At 34.4% G+C, this 27,768-nt stretch overlaps 1 protein-coding gene across 2 annotated transcripts in view; it reads right to left on the reverse strand.

Moving 5' to 3' along the window:
* The window catches only part of COG5 (component of oligomeric golgi complex 5), a 296,918-nt gene that overhangs the window by 138,087 nt on the left and 131,063 nt on the right, over positions 1 to 27,768 (reverse strand). For both annotated transcript variants that reach the window (XM_077864022.1, XM_077864023.1), the window contains exon 7: positions 19,111 to 19,241. In XM_077864022.1, the coding sequence (XP_077720148.1) occupies positions 19,111 to 19,241 (131 nt within the window). The remainder of the gene's footprint in view (positions 1 to 19,110; positions 19,242 to 27,768) is intronic.

A 27,768-nucleotide genomic window follows, 5' to 3' on the forward strand; every position in this document is an offset into this window, starting at 1 on the left:
AACTGAGATCTCAACTCCAAAAACTGTGATTCAGCTGAACCAGACAGAGACAATATTTTCAAAGCTCTTCAGATGCTTCTCATATAGTTGACCAGGCAACCACCTGGAAACCAGCATTTGGGAACCACTGGAATAGATGACTGCCAGACTTAGAAGGATAAAAACCATTTATTCACATGAAGATAGCTTTTATTTTTTTCCTTTTTTTGTAAGGAGAACAGAGCACACAAAGAAATGACAGAGGAAAACTGTATAGAGAGTACGTTTAAGGAGTAGTATACACAGTCTATTGCCACAATGTTACGTGCATAAAAAACACATATTAAAAGATAATGCTGCACTGATAACAAGGCTCTGGTCACTGACAGTGTTGAGTGGCATTCTGTAAAAATTTTATTTTATTTTACTTTGTTGGTAATAAAAAATGATTGATTTTTCTAAATATCACAATTTAAATTGAGGAAATAAAATAATCAGCCAAGTGAGAATCTAAAGAACAGGATAGATATAAGAGATTCTGAAGCCCTGGAAAGACACTGGATACTGATGGACTACAATGGACAAGAGGCAGGGAAAAAGCCTGGTATCCTGAAGTTTCAAGTCATAGAGCCTGAGAAGATGGGAAAAGGAAAAGGACAATCAAAAGGAGATTATTTGGGTGGGTGGGTGGGAGAGAGATGGGCATGGGAAGATCAGAGGCTGTGGCTAATACAGCACTTGGCTGTCAGTCATGCGGAGTCTAAAGTGCCAAGAGGGTGCTCTCAGTGGGAAATGAGAACACTTCTGAAATGGATAATCACAGCAAGTTAGTCTGGGTAACAAAATAAACTCAAGTAACAAATAATGAAAATAGGGGTGCTGGAAACTATAAATCACAAAGGAGGTAAATCAAGAACTGAATTAATGAGAGTGAGAGAATAGAAATGGAATGATATAATACTTCAGCCAGGGATGAAATTGGAACATTAGAAAAAATGAAAATGAGATCATTTTGTCTAGCTACAATGCAAGTGAAAAACATCTCTGAAGATACTGAACATTAACCTCTTTTCTCCATCATCCCCTCATCACAGACGAATACAATAATATTTTGACCACAGGCTTTTTCTGAGCCCTGACGAATAATAAGTTGCAGATTTTTAGTTCTCTCATCTGTAAAATGAGGGAGCTGGATTAGATGAACTCTGTATCCTTTCCAATATAAAAACATAATGATCTCACTATCATTCAATGTATATCGTCCACTAAGCACTGTCAATGCACAAGACACAGGGGATAAAACAAATGAGGCAAATACTACGGTCTGACTTTTCAATATTTACAAGTAAAGTAAGAACCAGAATATACCATGATAAATAGAAGAGAAATAGAGTTTAATGAAAACACATCAAAGAGGTAATTAACCCAGACCTGGCAAGAGAAAGAGGAATGAGGGGTCAGGAAATGGTCCTTGAAGGAGTCCCAGCTGAGACCTCAAATGAAGCAGTCAAGGGAAGGTGTCTGGTAGCATGGAGGGCAGGTTTGAAAGATTTCCATGAGGATGGGCACCTGGGTGGTTCAGTCTGTTGAATACCCAACTCTTGATCTCAGCTCAGGTCATAATCTTAGAGTCATGAGGTCAAGCCCTACACTGGGCTCCCCACTAGGCATGGAGGGATTTACAGGAGGAGGGAGAAAGCAAAAGGAAATCTCCTCCAAGCAAAGAACAGCACATATAGAAGCTTGTGAATGAAAGCATGTGACGGAAACCACGTCCACTGGTACTGAGAACTGATGGGTAAAAGATCTAACAAACACCTTCCTGTGGAAGTGGCTCTCAAATTTTTCCTTGGTAGATCTAAAAGAAACGGACAAACAAACAAATGGAAAGATATCTCATGCTCATGGATTGGGAGAATATTATTAAAATGCCTATACCATCCAAAGCAATCTATACATTTAATGCAATCCCTATCAAGATACCAACAGCATTTTTAACAAAAGGCCCCAAATAGCCAAAACAATCTTGAAAAAGAAGAACAAAACTAGAGGGATCACAATCCGAGATTTTAAGATATACTACACAAAGCTGCAGAAATCAAAACAGTATAGTACTGGCACAAAAATAGGTATTTAGATCAATGGAACAGAACAGAAAGCCCAGAAATAAACCCATGATTATACATACCAACAATTAATCTATGGCAAAGGAGCCAAGAATGTCCAATGGGAATATAAACAGTCTCTTCAACAAATGGTGCTGGGAATACTGTACAGCAACATGAAAGAAAATGAAACTGAACCACTTTCTTGCACCATACACAAAAATAAACCCAAAATGGATTTTAAAATGTGAGACCTGACATCATAAAAATCCTACAACAGAGCACAGGCAGTAATCTTTTTCACACTGGCAGAAGCAACATCTTTCTAGATGTGACTTCTGAGCCTAGGGAACTAAAGCACAAATAAATTATTGGGACTACATCAAAATAAGAAGCTTCTGAACAGCAAAGGAAATAATCAACAAAACTAAAAGGCAACCTACTGAATGGGAGAAGATATTTGCAAATGACATATCTGACAAAGGGTTAGTATTCAAAATATATAAGGAACTTATATAACTCAACACACAAAAAGAAACAATCTAATTAAAATTGGACAGAAGACACAAACAGGTATTTCTCCAAAGAAGATATACAGATGGCCAACAGACACATGGAAAGATGAGCAACATCACTCATCATCAGAGAAATGCAAATCAAAACTACAATGAGTTATCACCTGACACCTGTCAGAATGGCTAAATTCAAAAACACAGGAACAACAAGTGTTGGCAGGAATGCAAACTGGTACAGCCATTTGGATTGCTTCCATATTTTGACTATTATAAATAATGTTGTAGTAAACGTAGGAGTGCATATATCTTTTCAAATTATAATGGGTAAATACCCAGTAGTGGAGTTACTGGATCATATGGTAATTCTATTATTAATTTTTTGAGAAATCTCTATACTATCTTCTCCATTTTAAAGAGACTTCATATTCACTAATATTGTTTTGTCATCACAACATAGGTGGAATAAGTATTACTATCCTCATTTTACATTTAAGGAAACTAAGGCACGAATAGGGTAGGCCCACAGCTGGCCAGTTTTAGGTCTCGGGCCATTTCCTGCCTATTCTATACTTCGCTCCAGGTCATCCTATCATCACTTGACTTTGGAAGGTCTCCAGATATACCAATTTCACAAGTGAGAAATACTCTCCGGCAAACTTTAAGAGCTCTCAAAACATACAGACTAAACATATTTGAAAAATACCATGCTAGAGAGAAGCTTCTGCTGAAAAGGTAGCAATGTCTTCCAGACAATGTCTTCTTTTTAAGTAAGACAGTCAATTCTAGGGATAATTTTTCTAAAAATTGTCACTGTGACCTTTAAGAAATCATTTAATCTTATATAGAATTTTCCAACTTCATAAATTGTGATATAAAATGAGATAAAAGACCATGTAATAGAGAAGAAAAGATAATTTCATAAGTAGATCAAGATAAATTTCTATCTCTTCAAAAGCATTTCAGAAGATGACACAACCACTTTATTAAGCTAAAATTATTTCTCCTGCTTTAGAAAACAAGGTGTAATTTTTTTCCTTTCTCTTCCAACACCTCAGTAGGATGATATGGGAGGAAAATAAAATCTCACAAGAATATAGTCAGAAAAGAAGCATAGTTAAGATCCCTGAAAAGCTTGCCAAAACAGCAACACTGTAACCAAAGCAACAGCTGGCACTGAGCTAATAGAACAGAGATATAGCCAGACTGCTGTAAAGACTGTTCCATGAAGTAGCAAGCAGTCTTTCAGTATTTACTAAGTAAGCTATAAGCTAATATGAGATGATCTTTGTGAGCACAAACACAGCATTAAGTCAAAAGTTTAATGTGACTCGATAAACTTCGTATTATTGAAATCAGAAATGGAAAGAGTGACAGAATTTGATTTAACTGGAAACAAAATGCAGAAATGACATAAATGTACAAAGACCAAGATTCCACTGTGGATCATATCATTATATATTAAAAATCTGAAAGGATCCAATAATCCTTATACCACAAAGACAATCACATTTCACTCTTTCTCCTAATGAAATAATTCTTCAGCAGGTAAATTCTTTTTCTTTAGATTTCATATAAGTGATGAGCTGCAAAAAGAAAAGGACAAATGTAGAATAAATTCTGCTGAGGTATTCTATTTTAACAGTACATGCACCATTCCACAAAGTGACTCAGTTCATAAAGCTTTAAGTCCTAAGATAAAATCTTAGCTGTTTCCCCAACTGATTTTAACTAGAAAGCCAAGTATAAGATACCAAAATTTTATTTTTCCTTAGGAGGCTTAGGACTACAATATTTCCTCAAAGTTCGGACTACAATATTTCCTCAAAGTTCAATTAGCAAGCCATTTCCTGCTCAAAACAAAAACAAAGGAATCCCAGGAACACATTCAGAGAGAGGGGGAGGTGGGGAGGAAAAGGGAGAGATCAACTAGGCCTCCTCAAAGACAGAAAATACGGTGAGAAAGATGCAAAGTCAGTTCAAGCAAAACTTCAGAAAACAGGTTATGTATCACTACATAGTCCTTACTGCTGAATAAAAATAAAAATAAAATGTTTTCTGGAGTTTTCTTTTACAGCTGAGAAAGGATACAAACTTAACAATCTTTACCAGAAAGCAGGTAATTATTTTAGACAAGGAAAAGCTCGGTTACCTAAATCATACACAATAATTTAGGAATTAAAAATCCCAACTATTTTATTTATCAAGGATAGTATTCATAAACTCACAACATTCTATATATATATAACAAGTATATTTTAGGTCAGAATACTGAAGGCAACTTCTAATCTCTTGACCATATGCCCTAATGGGATATACACATTTGACACTTTTTCTGGAGCTACAACATGCCTAAAACACTGAAAACTTAATAGAGCTCCATGGGAGATGACATGTACTAAAGGAAGAAAGAATCACATTAAATAATGTAATTTAAAAGCAAGAATTATATTAGCTACCTTGGTTGTGATTTAGAGCTTACCAGTGGCTCTTCTGATTCAGTAACATGCAGCCCATTAATGCTGGATATGTACTTCTCAGCTAACCTAATATGATTATTTCAGAACCTGTTAACAATCAACAGTCAGCAGTGCATAACCCAAATGAAATTAGTAACTAAGAAGGACATTTAATAGCACAATATGATCTTATCAACCAGAAATCAACTTTATTCTAGTCCTTTTGGAAGAAAAGCAGAAAATAGAAGAGCTACAGAAAGATAAGAAAAAAGAGGGAAAAAAAGAGAAAAGAATGAAAGTGAATATGGACTAGAAGAGGAGGTAACTGCAGAAGTGATGACACACAAAAATCAGAGAAGCAAGTATCAAAGGATAATCAATATAGAGTAAAAGTTATTTTAACTTTCAAATTTCCTTAAAAAACAAATCTGAGAGCATATGAATTCATAGTTGGCATTAAATAAAAATATTTAAATGATGTCAATGCTTAGAGTAACATTCTCTTTTATAATTTATTTTTTATTTTTAAAATAATCTCTACTTTCAACATGGAGCTTGAAACTCATGACCCCAAGATCAAGAGTCACATGTTCCACCAACTGAGCCAGCCAGGGACCCCAGAAAACATTCTCATTGCAATAAATAACAGATAATTTTTCAAGGACACTAAAACATGTTCAATAATAAAATGAATTTTATAGGACAATGAAAGTAATCACAAGACATTAATATGGTAAGCTCAAACATTATTATTCTTTTAATATAATTACATTTTAAACTTAAATGTATAAATGTGGCTTATTTTTTTTAAGTAATATAATGATTCTAGTCATTCTGTGCTTTAGCAAAGATATTTATGGTAGACATTACTAGTTATTCCCCGAAATTCATTCCCTCCTGTTTTCTTAATGTAATGTTTCCAATGTTTCTAATGTAAAAACCTAATTTTCTCCCGGGGTGACAATGTGTACTGCCCCCGGCAATGGCTCACAAGCAGTGTAAGCCGATGCTGACAATTCTGTGCTTTTCTGCCAGACACTTGCTTTCATAGTCCTCTTGACAGCTGGGGTGACAATGCGGCCCAGATATGGCCAGTAAGACATAAAGACAGGTCTTCTGGGGCAATTCTGAAAAAAAACGTGTACTGCCTTTTGGCTGGCAGCTGACACTGCCCATACCCACGTTAAACATGGGCATGGTGCCTAGGGGTGGGAGACCATGGTGTAGCAAGTAAGAGGACACTGAGGATGACAGAATGGAAGAAAGACCTAAATCCTTATTGAACAGCTGAAACAATGTTAGCACCACCCACATCCAGACAAATCCCTATTTTTAAGGCACTGTGAATCGGGCTTGGTGTCACAGCTCTCACAGTCTCACCCAGTACCACAATATGTAAAAATACACAAGTCCCTAACAGTTTTTAAAGAATGAAGGAAAAACAAAAGAGAACAAAATCATGCCACATTTGCTAACACTGGAGTTGGTCATCATAGCACCTCATTACTTCATAAATTGATAATAAAAGTGCAAAATTTAAATAGTTACTGATCAGTTTAAAGACGAATTGTAGTTCAGGGTAACCAAATATCCTTAGTTGAAGAGTGAAAGTTCTTCTTTACAAATCAATCACAGCTAATAAATACAGAGAAATAACAAAAATAGAAATTACTTTCACAATCTCCAATGAAAAATATAAAATGATTTAGACAAAAATAATTAATAGATGTTAAAACCATTAGGAGAAAGACTGACAGGGAATTAAATATTCTCAATGTACCAAAACACCTGCAAATTCACAATGAGGTAATTCAATGAAAGAAAAAAATAAGGGGGCACTTGATGGGATGAGCACTGGGTGTTATGCTATATGTTACATCTCTCTGGAAAAAAATAAACCTTACACATACATAAAAATTAAACTTAAAAGATAAACATAAACTTCTCAAAAAACATAGGAAGAAAGCTTTGCAACTTTAGGGTAGATAGAAATTTCCTATATAATATGCAAACAAAACTACAGATAAACTGGTCTATCGAAACTAAAAAATTTTGTTCTTCAAAACGACAATATCAAATGGGAAAAAAAGGCAGCATTTTTCTTTCTTTCTTTCTTTCTTTCTTTCTTTCTTTCTTTCTTTCTTTCTTATTTATTTATTTATTTAGTATATATTTCTTTATTGGAGTTCGATTTTCCAACATATAGCATAACACCCAGTGCTCATCCTGTCAAGTGCCCCCCTCAGTGCCCATCACCCAGTCACCCCATCCCCCTGACCCTTTCTTTTCTTTTTAAATGCATGGCCTGAACTTATGATTCTGAGATCAAGACCTGAGCTGAAATCGAGTCAGGCGTTTAACAGACTGAGCCACCAGGTGCCTGAGCACCATTATTCTTACTAGCTAAAACCTGTAACTAGGTGTAGTGAAACGACAGGACACCTGCACCCCAATGTTCATAGCAGCAATGTCCACAATAGCCAAACTGTGGAAGGAGCCACTACGACCTTCAACAATGAATGGATAAAGAAGATATGGTATATACATACACACACACACACACGCATGTACGCACGCACGCACACACACACACACAATGGTATTAGCCATCAGAAAGGATGAATATCTACCATTTACTTCGATATGGATGGAATTAGTGGGTATTATGCTAAGTGAAATAAGCCAATTGAAGAAAGATAATTATCATATGGTTTCACTCATATGTGGAATACAAGAAATAATGAAAGGGACCATGAGAGAAAGGAGGAAACTGAGTGGGGAAAAATTAGAGAGGAAAACAAACTATGAGAGACTCCTAACTCTGGGAAATAAATAAGGGTTGCAGAAGGAGAGGTGGGGGGGAATAGGGTAACTGGGTGATAGGCAGCCTTGCATGTTATACTGTATGTTGGCAAACTGAATTTAAATAAAATATTAAAAAATAAAAATAAAACCTATAACTAATCTAATGTCTATCAGCCTACAGATACATTAACAGTGACTATATCCACAGAATGGAATATTACTAAGCAATAAGTAGGCCACTCATTCATGCAACAAAAAGGATGAATCTAAATAAAATACCAGGGACACCAGGGTGGCTCAGTGGTTGAGTGCCTGCCTTTGGCCCAGGGCGAGATCCTGGAGTCCCAGGATCGAGTCCCGCATAGGGCTCTCTGCATGGAGCCTGCTTCTACCTCTGCCTGTGTCTCTGCCTCTCTCTGTGTCTCTCATGAATAAATAAAATATTTAAAAATAAATAAATAAATTAATTAATTAATAAAACACTGTACTGAGTGAAAGAAAGATGTCTAAGACTACAAGTTGCATGGTTCCATTTTTTTTTTAAGATTTTACTTATTTATTCATGAGAGACAGAGAGAGAGAGAGAGAGAGGCAGAGATACAGGCTGAGGGAGAAGCAGGCTTCATGCAGGGAGCCTGAAGCGGGACTCAATCCCGGGTCTCCAGGATCACATCCTGGGCTGAAGGCAAGCGCTAAACCACTGAGCCACCCAGGCTGCCCGCATGGTTCCATTTATGTGAAATTTTAGAAAAAGTCAAATCTATAGACATGGAGAGCAGATCAGGGATTGCTTGGGTTTGGCAGTGGGAGGAGGAACTGACTGCAAAGAGAACAAGGGAATGGTTTTGTGGGGATAACAGTTTTCTAAAAATGTGGGTTGTGAGATGGCTGCACAATTGTATAAATTTACTGAAATTCATCAAACTATATGCTTAAATGCATGAATGTTATGGTATCTTAAATTATACCTCAATGACAATGCTAAAAGAAAAAAGGCAAGCCTTAGAATGGGAGAAAATATTTACAATACACATATGTGACAAAAGATCTGTATCCAGGATACATTAAGAATTCTTACATATCAGTAAGAAGAAGAAAAATTCCTTAAATACTGAGCAAAGACCCTTTGTATTAAGCATTTGAAAAGCTAGTCACATCAGCTATTGGGGAAAGGCAAATTAAAACTACAATGAGAATCTACTACCCTCACCCATTAAAATGTCTAAAATTTTAAAAGGCTGCCAACATTGAATTTTGGTAAGGACCTGGAGGAATTCTGATCTACTACTGTGAGACTGTAAACGATAGCACCACTCTGGAAAACTGTTAGTCTCTAAAAAGTAAACATATCATTCTTTGCAAAGATCCAACCATTCTTCACATTTGATACTTACCTAAGAGAAATGATAACCTATACTGACACAAAGACTTATACCTGACCCATGGAAGCCTTATTTACGTAGCTTAAAATAGGAAATAAACCAAATGACTGTCAATTAGTGAACAGATATATGTAATTCAAATAAAATAGAATACTAATCAGCAATAAAAAAGGATCAAACTACCAAAGCATATGACTTGGATTGATCTCAAAATAATTATGGTAAAGAACAGACATAAGAAAGCACACTGTACAACTTTGACTATATAAAACTATAGAAAATGCAAACTAATCTTTAGTGATCCAAAGTGGTTACCTGGGTCTTTTCTTCTGAATTATAAAATAAAAATGTTATTATTTACTACTATAATAAAAAGCCAGCATTAGACTATTTTTTTATTATTTTTTAGACTGTTTAAATTAAGTAAAATCATTTAAAGAAGAGTTGCCCACATAAAAAGTTCTGAGTTTTTGAGAAACAAAATAATCATGAAAATTTCAGACAAAGAACAGTGATAGATTCTGTATGAAATACAATGAAAATTTAGTCAGTTATTAAAAAAATTATTCACAGGGCAGTATGAAAATGAAATGCCACTCAGTGAACTGGAAAACTATGGAAAGTTATAATGCCAAAAGACCCTAAGGCTGAAAGCAGGCAGTTAATTAGCCTGAATTAGAGTGCATCTACGTTAGAAGATAGCAATAAAATTAAATTTAAAAACAAAGTAATCAATGTTAATGTAGGTTGTTCACGACAAGAGAATGTATCAAAGAGTAAGAAAACAGCATGACTGTATAATAAATAAAAATAACACTAATACTTTACATTTGGCATGAAACAAAAATACAGAGCAATACCATATGATCACTGAAATGCTACAAAAGAGAAAGGGTCGTGGAGAGAAGGAAGGAAAGAAGAAAAAATATCAAAGCATATACCGTGAAGAAAATACAACTATTTAAAGCAGGGATCAGCATACTTTTTCTTCAAAGGGCCCAAAAGTAAGTATTTTAGGCTTTCCAGGACAGATATGTATGTTCTCTTTTTTTTTTTTTAACCACTTAAAAATGTAAAAACGATTCTTAGTACCTGGGCCATATGAAAACAATCCATAGTACCATCCCTTGAATTGATTCAGAGTGTTTAAATAAGAGTTCAAATTAAATTCCATTCAAATTTAAGGTAAAATAGCAAGAACAAGCTAAATAAGTAAGACTAAACTTCAGGGGAAAAATTTAAAGATCAGTTTAAAATATTTTTTTAAGTTCTAAAACAATCGTTCGGTGCAAATTAAGAATATTACTATTATTGATAACAACCTATCACAATATATTAACTATAGAAGAGTTAACTTTTAAAATTATCTACATGTCATAAAGCTTATTTAACTCAATGTAAATGTAGCCATGCCAGATCTCTACTAAATCCAAGGAAAGTTAACAATGATAGGAACAGACAGACAAATACTTGGTGGAGGGGATGGCAAATCATCCACTGAATTTGGTAAAGAAAATAAATGAAACCTATAGCTTTGTAACTTGAAGAGCTCTTACTATAATCATCCTTCCAAATTGTTTGTTTTTAAATTGAAGTATAATTGTCATGCCACATATTCGTTCCAGGTGTACAACATAATGATTTGATATTTGTGTATATTGCAAAATGATCACCATGAAGTCTAGGTAACATCGTTACCATAGTAACAGAATTTTGTTTTTTCCTGTGATAAGCACCTTTAAGGTCTACTTTCTCAGCAGGACAGTGTTATTAACTATAGTCACCATGCTGTATATTACATCCCCAAGACATTTATTTTAAATGTGGAAATTTGTAATTCTAATCCTCTTCATCTGTATCACCTGCTCCTCCTGAAGTTGTTCATTCTGTGTCAAAAAAAAAAAATGCTTCAGGAAAACTAAAAAAGTTAAAAAGAGAATTACCATATGATCCAGCAATTTCACTACTGGGTATTTACCAAAAGAAAATGAGAACACTAATTCAAAAAGATATATGTACCCCTATGTTTATTGCAGCACTTACAGTAGCTAAGCTATGGAAACAACATAAGTGTCCACTGATAGATGAATGGATAAAGAGGGCAGAGCGTATGTATACTAAGGAATAACCATAAAAAAGAATGAAACCTTGGGGTGCCTGGCTGGCTTAGTCAGTAGAGCACCCAATTCTTGGTTTTGAGATCATGAATTCAAGCCCCAAGTTGGGCATGGAACTTCCTCAAAAAAATAATAAAAATAAAAATAAAATAGAAAGCTAAAAAAAATGAAATCTTGCCATTTATGACAACATGAATGGATCTTGAGGGTATTAAGTTTAGTGAAATGTCAGACACAGAAAAACAAATACCATATAATTTTACTTCAATGTGGAACCTAAAAAACAAAACAAAACAGACTCACAAATGCAGGAAACAAACTGCTGGTTACCAGATGAGAGAGGGACTGAGGGGGCAGGCAAAATAGATGAAGGAGATTAAGAAATACTAACTACCAGTTATTAAATAATTAGGTTATGAGGATGTAATGTAGAGCAGAAGAAATACAGTCAATAACATTGTAATAACTTTGTATGGTGACAGTACCTAGACTTATGGTGATCATTTCACATTTAAAAATATCTAACCACTATGATGTACACCTGAAACTAAGAGGATATACTCCTGAAACTAAGAGGGTATTATAGGTCAATTACTTCCGTTTTTAAAATAAGCAAAATGAAAAATACTTCAACAAGAGTTGAAAAATTATTGAAACTCTATGCTTAGTAAATGGGAAAACAAAAACAAAAACCAAGAAACACAAAGTAAGTTGGGACCAAACATACAAAGAGTTTCTATAGACTCAAATGATGAGATCTGTTCTAGAATTGATGAGACCAGCCAGGAAAACTTGCAGCATCTAAAGACAGAAAAGCTAGACCTTTCAAAGCAGATATCCAGCTTGACAGATCAACTGACAGAGTCTATTATTAGTGTTTGTTGGGCCAACAGAAAAGAAAGAGATCACAAAAGAAGTGTTGCATGCTGAACTGCCATAATTAGCTACATAAGGACTCGTTTTTTGATTGTTCAACTCTGCCAGGAAGTGTTTTTGAAGCTAAGGAAATGCTTAACTTCCATAGATCTTCTACAGAATGCATTTAAATTGCAACCCTCTCTATGCTAGAAGGAACTGAGAATTTTTAACTATAAAAGTAAAAAGGGGTTCATGATATCCTAAACACTTATTGTGTACTATGTAGACATTTACATATTGACTTTCAATTCTATAATGTCATCTCTTAAAAGGACTCTGTCTAGATCACACTGTCACAATACTTTTAGCTGTCAACTAATAAGCACCAGAACCCTGGGCTTGCTTGACCAAGGAGGTTTTCTGCCTTCGAGAAAAGACATGTTCATGGATATTCACTTCCTAGCACTGGCAACAATTACCATGAGGGAGATCATAGCTGAGTCCTGAGCTCTCAAAGAATAGATCACATAGACTCTACCTCTTCCTGATGACTTTTAAAGACAAATGAGTACATCATCTTCCCCCATCCTGGAACCTCCAGAAAGTCCTGCACTTGTTTACCGAGAAAGCTTATAATTCACAAGTTAAAGCCATCATTCTAATTAAAATGTCATCATTTCACTGTGGAGGCCTGGTATCTATGGTGATGCAGGAACTCGTCCAGATCAAAATCTCTGTCACCTATTTTTGAAAGCTAGTTAGAACTCGAGGTAATGAATCTGTTGCAATCCTGAAAATACTATAAGGTTCTCCTTTGGCTCTGTCAGTGAAAGATTCTGTGGATCAGTACAAAAGGCAGAAAGACAGAGAGAGAAATAGGAGTCACGGAAGAACTATGGATAGAAGCCATATCTCTAGTCCCATGTCTGTGACAAAGACAGCCAAGTGAATTTTTTTTCCTCCAATAAAGTTATTTTATTTGGGTTTAACCTAAAATAGTTTAAATTTGATCTCTCTTTGCTAGAAGAAAGAAATCTCCAATTGTATAGACTTAATAAAAAAGTACTGAATTTGCCATTTCCAATAGAAGGTATTTTCTTCATGCATTGGGCATCTACCATAGTAACCCAAACACTACTTGCGGTAAATAAAACCATCACAGCACTGAAATGCCCCAAATCAATTTCCTCTAACTGCGAAAGTTGTCCTTATGTTACCATAATACATGATCTTTAGTCTTCTGACTATTCATATTGTTTGAAAACCATGAAAATACAATTTTTAGCATGCACGCCCAGCTTTTTTTTTTTCTATTATGGTGATACAGTATGCTTCATCAAAAGATGCACTCCAAGTCATCAATCCTTCCAAACTTTTAGTAAAGAAAATGGTAGTGATACTAGTGATACCACTATGAATCTTTTCCATATAGAAATAATACAGCTTTTGTGTTAGTTTACTTCTGTATTTTTTATGTAGGAAGAAACAACCGTTCCTCAGTATCTAAGTAATAATTTGGTTTACAACTTCAAAATAAATTTTGAAACACTAGAGACTTTGTGATACTACAAAGCTATTTAAAACCTACAAATGAAAACAGCACATTTAAGCAATTAATTAGGAAAAAACAGTAATGATCAAAAAGAAATTATATTTACTAAAATTTTACTTTTAGTAAAAGAATGCCAAGAAAAGAAAATGCACTAACTTTCTTTTAATAAAATTAAGTTTTACACGGACAGCCCAGGTGGCTCGGCGGTTTAGCACCACCTTCAGCCCAGGGCGTGATCTGGGGTCCCGGGATTGAATCCTGCATCCGGCTCCCTGCAGGGAGCCTGCTTCTCTGTCTGTCTGTGTCTCTGCCTCTGTGTGTGTGCATGTGTCTGTCATGAATAAATAAATAATCAAAAAAATTAAGTTTTACAATTAACTGACAACGAAAATTATGGCAATCAACTACACACTCAAAAAACAAAAAAACAAAGAAAAAACAAAAACAAAAACACGGGATGCCTGGGTGGCTCAGCGGTTGAGCTTCTGCCTTTGGCTCAGGACAAGATCCCAGGAACCAGGATCGAGTCCCACATCAGGCTCCCTGCAAGGAGCTTGCTTCTCCCTCTGCCTGTGTCTCCACCCCTCTCTCTCTTTCTCTCTCTCTCTCTCTCCCCCTCTCATAAATCAATCAATCAATCTTTGAAAAAAATCAGTAACATTTTTTAAAAGATTTTATTTACTTATTTGACAGACAGAGAGAGAGAGAGAGACCCAGAATACAAGCAGGGGTACTGAGGGTGGACAGCAGAGGGGAAGGGAGAAGCCAGCTCCCAGCTACACAGGGAGCCAGATGCAAGGCTCCATCCCAGAACCCTGGGATCATGGCCTGAGCCAAAGGCAAACAGTTAACTGACTGAGCCAACTAGGTACCTCCTAACATTTTTGAGAAGCCAAATTAATGTCAGAAGTTCATTATCAAATGCAACTGATGATACATAATTTTTCAAAAGTTATTTATTGAAAATCTCTGTTCCTGTTATGAGCCTATGAACTATTTAGTATGCAATATTTCATGAAGTAATAGTACTTCAAATTAAAATGCTATCATTCAAAAAAAATGCTATCATTCTTTTGGTCTATATTTACAATAAATATTAATAACATGTTTAGCTACATCAATGATGTCTGATAAATGGGAAAGTATGACTTGAGAATAAAATAGGTACAAGTTGTAGCATCTGTTTAATGGAAATTGGAAGGAGTATTCCAGGCATCAAAGGAACATGAAAGCCCTAAAGAAGGAAGGAAAGCAGGCACGTGAGAAACTAAAAGCAAGCTTGTGAGCCTGAAAAGCAGAGAACACAGGGGAAACTGGCATCAAATGTACATGTTTAAATGCTGATGAGAAGAAAAAGAGCACAAGAGAAAGGATCAGGGCAGCCCGGTTAGCTCAGCGGTTTAGCACTGCCTTCAGCCCAGATCATGATCCTGGAGACCTGGGATCAAGTCCCACATCGGGCTTCCTACATGGAGCCTGCTTCTCTCTCTGCCTGTGTCTCTGTCTCTCTGTGTGTGTCTCTCATGAATAAATAAAATCTTTAAAAAAAAGAGAGAGAGAGAGAGAGAGAAAGGATCAAAACAGAAAGGAGAGCTGGAACTACAATGAGATAAGGTTCCTAAGAAACTGGGACCCAGAGCACAGGGGGTACAAGTGGTGCTAATGCGAAGTAGAAAGTAAGGGCATCTTCTGCTCAGGGTGAACTGAAGTGTGGGACAAGGGTGGAGTGGGGGAGGCTGATGGAAAGTAGAGAAAGTCTGAAATACTAACTTCAGAGAATAGGGAGAAAAAAAGTTGGCCGCAGAAACATAAGAATACTGAAGAACGGGTTGAGATTAGTCATCATATGGAGACTTCCCAAAGAAATTTTTATGCTATAAAAGTTCCTTTTTCAACATAAATTGCTTTGCAGACTGTCAAATAATTTAAAATGCAATTATTTAACAAAATTAGAATAAACTCCTTGGTCTTAAGAAAGGTGGAAAGCAGGCATTTCTACACCATGACTCTACCGCTTGCTAGCTGTGTAATCTTCAGCTAATTTCTTAACCTTTCCAGGGCATTGTTTCCTTAACCATAAAAAGTGGATAATTATATCTTCCTCACATATCTGTTACTGCGACTGAGAATAGGGACTAACCACAAATCCTGGCCAAGAACATGTATTCGATAAAGGTTAGTTTCTTTCTTAATTCCTGAACTGCTGGTGACACATCTGGATGACACTTCTGTCTTGTTGCTTTCTAAGAGGAAAGGAGTCTCCAAAACAGACTCCTTCCACTAAGACACCCTGCTTCCCAAGAAGCATTATCACAATAGCTCACTATCGATTAAGGTTTATTCTTCTCAGTTCTGCAAGGTCAGAAACCTGACACTATGAAAATAAATCAGAGGACTCAGGTCTGAGAGACACACACAGGACTAAATTCAGAAATAAATGATATTATGAACACAAATATCACTTTACACATTGTAAAACTTGTAAAATGAACAAGAAAGTTAATATTGGCAGATCGGTACATTTTCTTTCTTTAGGAAAATTAATGTAGGAAGCCCAATTATACTCACAGAATTTATACTTACAGAATCTAAATGAGACAAATGAATTGGATAATATTGACTAACAACAAACTATGCTAATATAATCTGTATAGCCTAACAGAGAGATAAGATTCCCATCTAGTAAGCAGAATCTATCCTCCTTCAAACAACACTGAGACATACAAAATTATAGCTCCCCAGTACTCGTTCTTCTCAGATCTATATAGACCATTCCGCATCTACCCATGTAGACACACAATATTTTTATATTTTTTCTTCATCTAACTTAATCTCACTGATCAGACATGGGCCATTAGCTAACTGACAACTTATCTACTTTACTAATCTTTTGATTATACAATCTGAATATATAACAACACTACTAATATTAAAGGATATTAATTTCCTACAAGCTTATCAGTTCTCTTTTAATTTTAAAATGACTTACTTCACTCAGCATAATACCTTCCAGTTCCATCCACGTTGAAGCAAATGGTGGGTATTAAGTCAATCGGAGAAGGACAAACATATGTTCTCATTCATTTGGGGAATATAAATAATAGTAAAAGGTAATATAAGGGAAGGGAGAAGAAATGTGTGGGAAATATCAGAAAGGGAGACAGAGCATAAAGACTCCTAACTCTGGGAAACGAACTAGGGGTGGTGGAAGGGGAGGAGGGTGGGGGGCGGGGGGTGGGGGTGAATGGGTGACGGGCACTGAGGGGGGCATGTGACGGGATGAGCACTGGGTGTTATTCTGTATGTTGGTAAATTGAACACCAATAAAAAATAAATTTATTATAAAAAATAATAATTTTAAAATGATTTTAAAAAACTGAAGAAAAGTCAAATTTGACAACTGTTAAAAAGTACCCAAAACAATAACATATCTAAAATTGAGTTTAATTGGGAACAATTATCCTAGAAAATATTTTCCCAATTTAAATATATATAAGAATACAGTAAAAAAATAAGCCATTAAAAGTATCCATTCCTTTGCAACATGCTAAAATCACCCACCCGTACTGCAAAATGATATTTTAGTTCAACAAATTTTAGTAATTCTCTTTTCTACCATTTTTTATTTCAGTCCCATGACTCTGAAACATAATAAAATACTAAGTAGTACATAAGTTAAAGATATAAGCATACATATACATACATACATAGCAATAAATCCTTCACAGGAAAAATTTTAAATAGTATATATAGATGAGGTTTGAAATCTCTGACATAGTGATAATATAGTTATTAGATGAATACAAAAGGCTTGTGATCATTCACTTTCTGAAATGTAACTGCTACCTCTCACAACGAAATAAGCTGGGCTGATATCAATTTTCTATAGAAATATTCATCTTAATTCAAAGTTGACTTGGAATTCCTTGAATATTTCTTTGAGAAGGTATCTTCTCTAATTTTTTAAAAAATATTTTATTTATTTGTTCATGAGAGACAGATGGGGGGGGGGGTGTAGAGACACAGGCAGAGGGGAAGCAGGCTCCATGCAGGGAGCCTGATGTAGGACTCAATCCAGGACTCCAGGATCACGCCCTGGGCCGAAGGCAGGTGCTAAACCGCTGAGCCCCCAGGCTATCATGTATCTTCTCTAATTTGATGTAGGCAAGTATCTTATTTTTTTTTTAACAGTATAAGGGGTTTATCTTCATAATGAGACTTAAAGTTAGAAGAACTGTAGAGTTCATCTCCAGTATTATAAGTTGGGATTCGAGTTACCTTCAGGGAAAGGACAGCAGTGACGTGAGAGGGAGTAAAGGGAATCCGGGAGTGCTGGGAGTTTTCCATTTCTTGACCTGGGTCTTGATTTCACAGATGTGTTCACACTGTGGTATTCTGCTCTATATGCATGTGTGTATGTGGCATTTCATTCTGTATGCACACATCAATTGTTCGCTTTTCATTATGTATATAATAACCAATTTCAAAGGTTACTTAAAACAGTGACATTCAGTATTGCTTTTTAAATTTTAACAATGAAGAATCAGAAGTCAAATAGTTACCTTCCTGATTTAGAGACTACTTAAAGAATAGAATATTTGTAAAATTATTTTTATCCAATACCCAAAATGCAATTCTTGGTTGAAAAGACCTGAATAAAAAATAGACACTAATAATTGTATTTGAGTCCAATACAAATGAAGAAAATACCTGGGTACAACAGTAATGCAGAATAACAGATTTACATCGAATTTGCTGATTCAACTACATCAATGCCTTTGGGTTTCTTCCACTTCAGAACATTAAACGTCAGGAAAATAACACCTTAGGAGATATCTCAAGTCAAAATAATTTTTTTTTAATTATGGCACAGTGATTATTAATGGTGCAAGGTTCTGGGTTTAAGTACTTAGTGTCTAAAACCAAACTATACCAGGTGATAGCTATGTGACCTTTGACAGATTAATTCTCAGTTTCTTCATTTGTAAAGCAGAAAAAATAATAATACTGACCTCACTAGGTTGTTGGAGGGCTTAAATAAGTAAGAGTGCCACAGACAAAATAAGCATACTCAACAGGTACTGTCTATCTACACAGACATCACATAAACTATATCTCATGTTATGTACATTACATACCAAAATCTTAGAATCTATTTTTTAAATTAGATAAATACATATTAAATGAACTTTTCCCTGTACTTACTTTATAATCTACTTTCCAATTCAACTGTAAGCATAGTTCCTCAGTGATGAGGGCATATATTAGCTTTTAACCTCAAAGTTAAAGGCAGGTCTGTCTTATATTTGTCACGTTAAAAAAGTATTATTACTTTTATTACCTGAGTCTCTACCCCCTGTTCCAGTAGGCGCTTAGCTTGATTTTCCACTTCAAGTCGAGCTCTTGCAATAAAAAGTAGATCATTTTCTATTACTTCTATTCCAGAAAGATCTATTCCTTGAGAAAGATAATCTTAAAAAAAAACACATTTAAGTATTTCACTATTGAATATATATCAAGGTACTGAAATATGTCTTACTTCTTCAAAATACTATAGATTTGCTGTTGAACACTATTTATTCCCTTTCAAAATCTGTATTTTAAAAACTACAGTTACCCAAACATTTTCTATTTAATAAACAACTTTACTCTGAAGCAAAATATTCTAAAGATTGAGATGATAAAGCAAGAATAGAAATTATTATTATAGTAAATCCCAAGTAATGTCAACGATTACATAAAAAATAGTGTCAAATTTATTTTAATGTAAAGAAATATCTTGATAATCTTATAAATTTCTCAAGATGCAAGACAGTTTTAAAAGTTATTCTGTATTTGCAACAAGTGTCCACCATTTGAATAATAAGTCATAAAAATAATTTAGGATGCTAGCACTTTTCATACTGCCGGTTTATATGATTAGGTAGCCTAATAGCAACTTACATTGAAGGATTTTCATATCACTGGATAAAAAAATTTACATAATAATTAACTAGTTATAGAATTAACATATTCTATTTACAGAATCATACAGAGTAAGAAGCATGAAAAGATCTCTACAAAGATGTTAATAATAACTGTGCATAGTTAGAATTTGAGAAAGTTATTTTTTCATGTTTTTATTTTTTGACTTACCTTAGACATATCTAAAATAACTAAAATGCTAAAACTAAAGGTCAAGATTTCAAGATTAAGCAGCTTATTCACAGTTCTAAAACTCTATTTTCTATTTTAACAAGATAAATTATTTCTGAAAAAACAGAATTGCTTTACATAGATTAGTTTGTTTTCCACTTACTCAAGAATATCAAATCTCTTTTTTCACTATATTCTCTTAATTGGAACTGATTTTTAAGTCTTATTAAAACATATTCCTAGCACTTAAATGTTATCATTTTTCTACCTCAACCCTCGTCATTAGGACCTCCAGTTTGGATTGCATCTCATTTAATTGATTTTTAATTTCAGCCTGATTAGATCTAAATTCTGCAGTCATGAAGTCTCTTGAATCCTTTATGCTTTTTTCTAGAGCCACCAGTAGCTTTTTAATTGTGTTTCTGAATTGGCTTTCTGACATTGAATTGTAACCCAAATTTTGTAACTCTGTGGGAGAGAGGACTGTTTCTGATTCTTTCTTTTGAGGTGAGTTTTTCCTCCTAGTCATTTTGCTCAGTGCAGAGTGGCCAAAAACAAGTTGTAATTGACAGAAGCGCAAAGTCTTCTCACTGTAGCATTCCAGGTGTTCTCTCTTTAAATCTCAGACCAAATTCTTGGTTTTCAGGATGATTTGAAAGTTATCTAGGTAAATTGGTGGGGACAGGTGACTTGGGGACCCTACTCTTTCGCCATCTTGCCCCGCCTCCCATGTTATCATTTTTTACTTAAGCAAAGTCACAGCAAGTTACCTACTATAATGCTAACTAACCACTCCAATATCTACTGATTGAACACCATATATAGCGCTATATAAAATGACAAAAGGAAACAGAGGGCAGCTCAACAGTGGTTATTGCTAATCGCATATCAACCACAAGCATTTTTGTTAAATGTGTTTATCTACAGGGACCTTGGCCTACCACAGTAGAAAAAGTTTCAAAACCTTTTAAATCATATGGGCTTGTGATTTTGCCTCATAATTAACTGATCACTAGTTGATCAGTCATAAGATATAGCCTCAACGAGCCCCAATTTTTTGTCGTAAAATGCCAACATATAAGTCATGCTTATAACTCTTAAAACTATCATTAGAATCAAAACAAGTTAATGAATGCCAAAGTGATTTATACATCAATCTATTATGTAAATGTAGGGTGGATTATAACCCACAAAAAAGTTTTTAATCTGATTTTTTTTATTTTAAATTTTATTTTTCAGAGAATTTTTTTGAGAATTATATTTGATCCCAGCCATGGTAATGGTCAATGAGGAAATGCTTTGTTTACCCTAAAACATTTACTAGACAATATAGAATCAAACTACAGACATGCACACGATAGAAAATAAGTATTATTTTCTTTTCAAGCAGGCTATCAACGTGTTTTTTTTTTTTTTGTAATCTAAGAAGGAAAAATATCACAATTAAGAAAAAAAAGAGAAAAGACATCATGAGTAAAGACACCTGGATTCTATTTCTGCCATTTATGTTTTTTAATATAAATCTTGCCATCTTTGATATCAGTTACTTTATTTGAAAAATGAAAAACTACAGTATATAAACCTTAAGTTTCCCTCCAGTTATAAATTTCTAGAGATAAACAAAACCAAAAGTTGCTTTATTCTTACAAATGCTGATCTGTCACTCTGAAGACAATTCAAATCACTCATTCAAACCATTTATTGAGTATCAAAGTCACAGACAACCACATAAAAGAATCAGACCTAAATTCTCATCCTAAGTAGCAAAGTCTAAGAAAGGAAAACAAAGCACAAAGTTGCAACCACTGAAAGATAGATAAAATGTATTATGCAAGTGTTGTGGGAATAAAAAGTAAATACTGTAAATTTATGCTTTCACAAAGTCTACCATCTAGCAGGGGTGAGAGGAATATAAATGATTAATTGCAATACTTTTTTTAAGGTAATCAATGGCCCCCATCACATTATCTAATCAACTCCCTCTCCCACTGCTCCATCCCCTGCTTATCCACACTGTATACTCATTTAAAAAAAATACAGCTATTCACTTTTAAAAAATAACCAAAATACATACTATATTTGGAATACAAAAATCCTATGGCTGGGAGGGGGAAAGAGCCCTATTATTTTCCTTACTGATTACTCCACAAATTAGCTTTTCAATAAAAGAGTAGGGAAGCCTGAGTGGCTCAGCGGTTGAGCATCTGCCTTTGGCTCAGAGCATGATCCTGGGGTCCCAGGATGGAGTCCCACATGGGCTCTCTGCATGGAGCCTGCTTCTCCCTCTGTGTATGTCTCTGCCTCTCTCTGTGTCTCTCATGAATAAATAAATAAAATCTTAAAAAAAAAAAAGACAGGTTAAATGTAGAAAGAGGAGAGTAAAAAACAATAAAAAAAACAAAGTACCGCCACCTCCCACCCACTCAGCCAGGAGAATGGAAGGACTGCACTAAATTCTCCCCTCCTGTTTAACTGTTCCATACAATTGCTATTAGTGTTTTAAGTCTTTTCACATCTGCTCTTTGTGAAACACATCTAGGGGCTGAAGCCAAGAACAAACAGATGATGATGATTCCAATAATACAATTTTTGAACACCCTACATGTGGAGGGCATTAAACTGGATACAAAATGTCTTTTTATTATTTTAATGTATGCATCCAATTTGTTTGTAATATTCTAAACAACCTTACTAGAAATATTATTAAATTATTAACAAATTCAGCTGGCTAGTAAGCAGCAAAGAAGAATTTAAATCCAGGTCTGACTTCAGTCTTTTCACTAGATCACCCCAGGCCAATCCCACAAGCCTCAGAGAGAAGATAACTTTATATTCAAAGAATAGATAGTATTCCTTCTGTAGTATTCCAATTTGCTCAGTGAAAGGAAAAGATGTAAAAATTGTATCAGAATTAATTGTTCAGGGAATTAAATTAAGACAGGGCGGAACAAAGATAGCATTTAAAAACTCCTATTTTGTGCTTAATAAAAATTAAATTAAAGGGATCCCTGGGTGGCGCAGTGGTTTGGCGCCTGCCTTTGGCCCAGGGCGCGATCCTGGAGCCTCGGGATCGAATCCCACATCGGGCTCCTGGTGCATGGAGCCTGCTTCTCCCTCTACCTGTGTCTCTGCCTCTCTCTCTCTCTCTCTCTCTCTGACCATCATAAATAAATAAAAAATAATTTAAAAAAAAAATTAAAAAAGGAAAACTTTTAAAATATATAAAATGTCCTAAAATGCCAAATTTTGAAATATGCCAGCATTAATTACACTTTAACAATTAAATCTTAATATATTTGGGTAGGAAGACATTTATCACCATGTTAACTGTAATAAATATATACATACATATGTATATCTGCATGCTGACATGTATGTATATGTATATACATGTGTGTATAAAGAGAAACATTGTAACTTACTAAAAACCACTTTGAAAATCAATTTGGGATAATCTAATAAGATTTTATGCGAATTTCTCTATGACCAAAATATAAAGTTACAAGGCACATAATCCAGAGAAGTTCTTAAACACGCATATTGGAAGATATGTACAATGTTCACAACAGCATTGTTTAAAAAAAAAATAAATAAAAACCACCAAAATGACCATCAATTGGAGAAGAGATGAATAAAATGTAACATTCATTCAAAATACTACTTCACAGGAGTAAAAATAAAAAATGAAAGGTATAACATCAATATCAATATCTCTTAGTAAAATAGTATTAAGGAAGAAGAGCAAGTTTTAGAAGAATATACACAGCAAGAGGTGATTTATATGAAGACATGCAAACTTAAATAATATATTATTTAGGGACACATACAAACATTAACAACATTTAGAAAAGCTAGTAGAGATAGGTGATACAACAGGTTTATAATATTCTAATTCTTAAACTTCGTAGGTAGTATTTGTAGCTTACACATGTTAAAAAGATACTGTCCATTAAAAGTTTAATGCTAAAATTATTAACTGGTAACTGGAAAAAGTCTTGTCTTGGGACACCTGGGTGGCTCAGTGGTGAGCATCTGCCTTCAGCTCAGGTCGTGATCCAGGTCCGGGGACTCGGTCCCACATCAGTCTCCCTGCAAGGAGCCTGCTTCTCCCTAGGCCTATGTCTCTACCTCTATCTCATGCATTAATAAAATCTTAAAAAGAAAAAAAAAAAAAAAAGTCTTGTCTTTTCCTTTTAAAAATATGCTCATTAAGGAATTTTTAGAAATTGAAAAACATTTCAGGGTTCCTAGGTGGCTCAATCATCCGATTGAGCATCCGATTCTTTTTGTTTTTTAAGATTTTATTTATTTATTTATGAGAGAGAGAGAGAGAGAGAGAGAGAAAGAGGCAGAGACACAGGCAAAGGGAGAAACAGGCTCAATACAAGGATCCTGATGTGGGACTTGATCCCAGGACTCCGGGATTGCGCCCCAAGCCAGAGGCAGATGCTCAACTGCAGAGCCACCCAGGCGCCCCTCAAGCATCCAATTCTTGATTTCAGCTCAGGTCATGATCTCAGGGTGGGGAGATTGAGCCCCTATGCACTCAGCATGGGGTCTGCTTAAGCTTCTCTCCCTTTCCTCTGCTCCTCCCCACCGCCCCTACCCCGCTCATAAATTCTCTCTCTCAAGGAAGGAAGAAGTGGGGGGAGGGAGGGAAGGACGGAAGGAAGGAAGGAAGGAAGGAAGGAAGGAAGGAAGGAAGGAAGGAAGGAAGGAAAAAAATATTTCAAAAGAGGGGTAATTATATAACCTCACAACATAGAGGTCACAAAAGTCAACTGGATCACTGGAAAATACATGATTATGTCTGAGAAATTTATGAATCTTCAAATTCTCAAGTAGCACCAAAATAGTCTATATCCTCCTCCCGGATGTTTATCTGAGAAAGAGCAGAAAAAGCAAAAATTGACATAAAGGAACTGGGCAGCTGGCTATAGTCACTTACCAATGAAAGTGACTCCCTCCTACACACCAACTTTGCAAAGAGCACAATTCAGATATGTGCCTCAGAGAAATTTCAAGCAACCTTCAGATGTTCCTAAAATACTTAAAATCTTGGTGGTGCTTAAAATTGAAAATAAAGGTCTACTATATTCCTTTAAAGTCTTATTTTCCTTTTTAATCTACTCATAAGTTCTTCTGTTCCTGTTTTTGTTTGTAATTGCTTATTTACAATGTCTTATTAATTTAATGTTAAAAGTATTCACCCGTACTATTACAGTCCTTATAAATACCAATTTTTAATAGCTGCCCAACATTTCATCAAATAAATGAACCAAAAATTATTCATTCACCTAGAGTGGAATAATTATCATAAATGACTATTTTATCTTTACATATAAAAATTCTAAATATCTAGAGTTATTCCCTTGGGAAATAATCAAAGAATTATTGAGTCAGTCACACTTTTAAGTTTTTTGATACAAATTATCAAACTAGTTTTCAAAATGACTATATCACATTATACATTTTTTCCAATAACCTATGAGTCACTTTACCATAAATGGCACTGGATATAATCACTGTTTTGAATATTTTATGTGCTGCCAGAAGTAGTATGTTCTATTCATGGTTTGCTATAATTTTTAAATGATGAAGCTAAATAACTATTTTATACTACCTGTATTTCCTTTGGAGAATCTCTAAATAATTTTTACTCCCTTATCTTTTTCTTACATTGTTTATATTAATTATATATTAATATTCAATGTTTACATATCATATTTGCTATGAATATTTCCCAGTTTGCTAATTATTTAATTTTTAGTTATTTATGGCCTTACTCCTTGAAGCCATTTTCAGAATCATATAATTATTAACTAAAAAACTCTACCTTTATTTTTTCTACATAGCCCTGATTATAAACTTCAGACTTTTACAAAAGCAAGGCAGTGATATATGAAGGATTATCTAGCAAACTGGTGAATAATAATCTAAAAAGGAAAACATCATTTTAAAATCCATTCTACAAAATTTTAAAAATATTTTATTTAAATTCAATTTGCCAACATATACTATAATACCCAGTCATTCTACAAATATTTTATCTTTAAATCAAGATTAAGTCATACTTTAAGATCAGGGCTTAACACAATGATTCATTTTAATTCACTGTGGATATCAATCTTCTTTGCTGCCATATTTTAGGTTATAAAAAAACACAATTACTAGAGAATAAGTAACAAATTTAAACTACTACCAGGCAAATAATAACTATAAAACAACACCAAACAACATGGATGCTGCAAGGTTACAGTACTGATAGAATTAATTTGTGCAATCAACAATGAGATCTGGGCTTCCACTTATTGAAGGTACTCAAGTCAATAATGACAATGATAATAATACTAGTAATATTATACCAGAATCCTTATTTGCTATTTGAAACAAATCTAAGATTGTCCAATGTAGTTTTGAAAATTGTTTTAAAGAAACACACACACTATCTCTCCCCCTCTTTCTATTCATTTTGTTTGGTGGGGTTTTTTTTCTAAGTAAGCTCTACGTTGAACATGGAACTTGAACTCATAACTTAGAGATCAAGAGCCCCATGCTCTACAGACTCAGTCATGCAGGCACCCTGTTTGATCATTAAAAAAAAATTTTTTTTTTCACTGAAGAAACATTAAGGGTGTTTCTTTAAATTTTAAATAAATTTGGGTTGCCTGGGTGGCTCAGTCAGTTGGCTGTCCAACTCTTGGTTTCTGCTCAGGTCATGATCTCAGAGTCCTGGGTAAAAACCTGGCTGAACAGGGACACTGCTTGACTCCCTCTCCTTCTGCTCATCCCCTGCTCATGCATGTGCAAATAAATAAATCTTAAAAAAAAAAAAAAAGAAAACATATAAAGTTAGAAATTATAAGTTAAAAATTCTAACAAAACACCAACGAAGACAACTACACACAAATTTTGGTTTTCATTTCCTTATTCTACATGTAAAGAGTGTTTTATTTTTCTGGTTGACATATTTTAATCATATTTAAGTAGATATCTTGAATCTGATGACAAAAAACACCTTTAGGAAAAATATTTTTTAAAAAATGTTTATGTGCAATTATAGTATAATTTTGATAATGTAAAATATAAATGAAAACATAATGAAATTATAAAGCAAAATTCTAAAATAGTAATGTGTATTTGTACAAAAGTAGAACCGACGACTCAGAAATAAAGAATAAAATAACATAGGTTTAAAGTTTATAAGACAGGTGCCTAGATGGCTCTGCTGGTTAAGCCTTCAACTCTTGATTTCAGCTCAGGTCACGATCTCACCGTTGTGAGATAGAGCCCCACATTAGACTCTATGCTGAGCTTGGAGCATGCTTCGGATTCTCTCTCTCCCTCTGTCCCATCCTATCTACATCCCCAACCCACTCCTGTTCTTGCGCTCTCTCTCTTTCTCTCAAATAAATAAATAAATAAATAAATAATCATTAAAATAAATAAGTGTATAAGATTTTACTGTATGACAACCAAAATATAACTAAACAAATAGGAAAAAGTAATAAAATCTTCTCACAGTATTATAAACCCATCACAGAAAAATTTTTTTAAAACAATATGGAATATTTATTCCAACTATGGGGAAAATAGCCAAATGAATCACAAGAGAAATTTCACAACTATTAATATATATAATTTTAAAATTTTCTAATGAAAAAATAATAAAATAATGAAGAAAAAATTTGAAATCAAACACATAAAAGCTACCATTAAAAACATAGAAAGAATTATAGTTCTCAATTTAAAAAATTATCAAAGGATATTAAAAACAAGTTTATATAAGAGGAGGTTAATAATTAAGCGAATGTTTGAAAATCTAAAAAAAGTTTTTTTAAGATTTTATTTATTTATTCATGAG

This window comes from Canis aureus, chromosome 21 (assembly GCF_053574225.1).
Source record: "Canis aureus isolate CA01 chromosome 21, VMU_Caureus_v.1.0, whole genome shotgun sequence".
NCBI classification, from domain to species: Eukaryota; Metazoa; Chordata; class Mammalia; order Carnivora; family Canidae; genus Canis; species Canis aureus.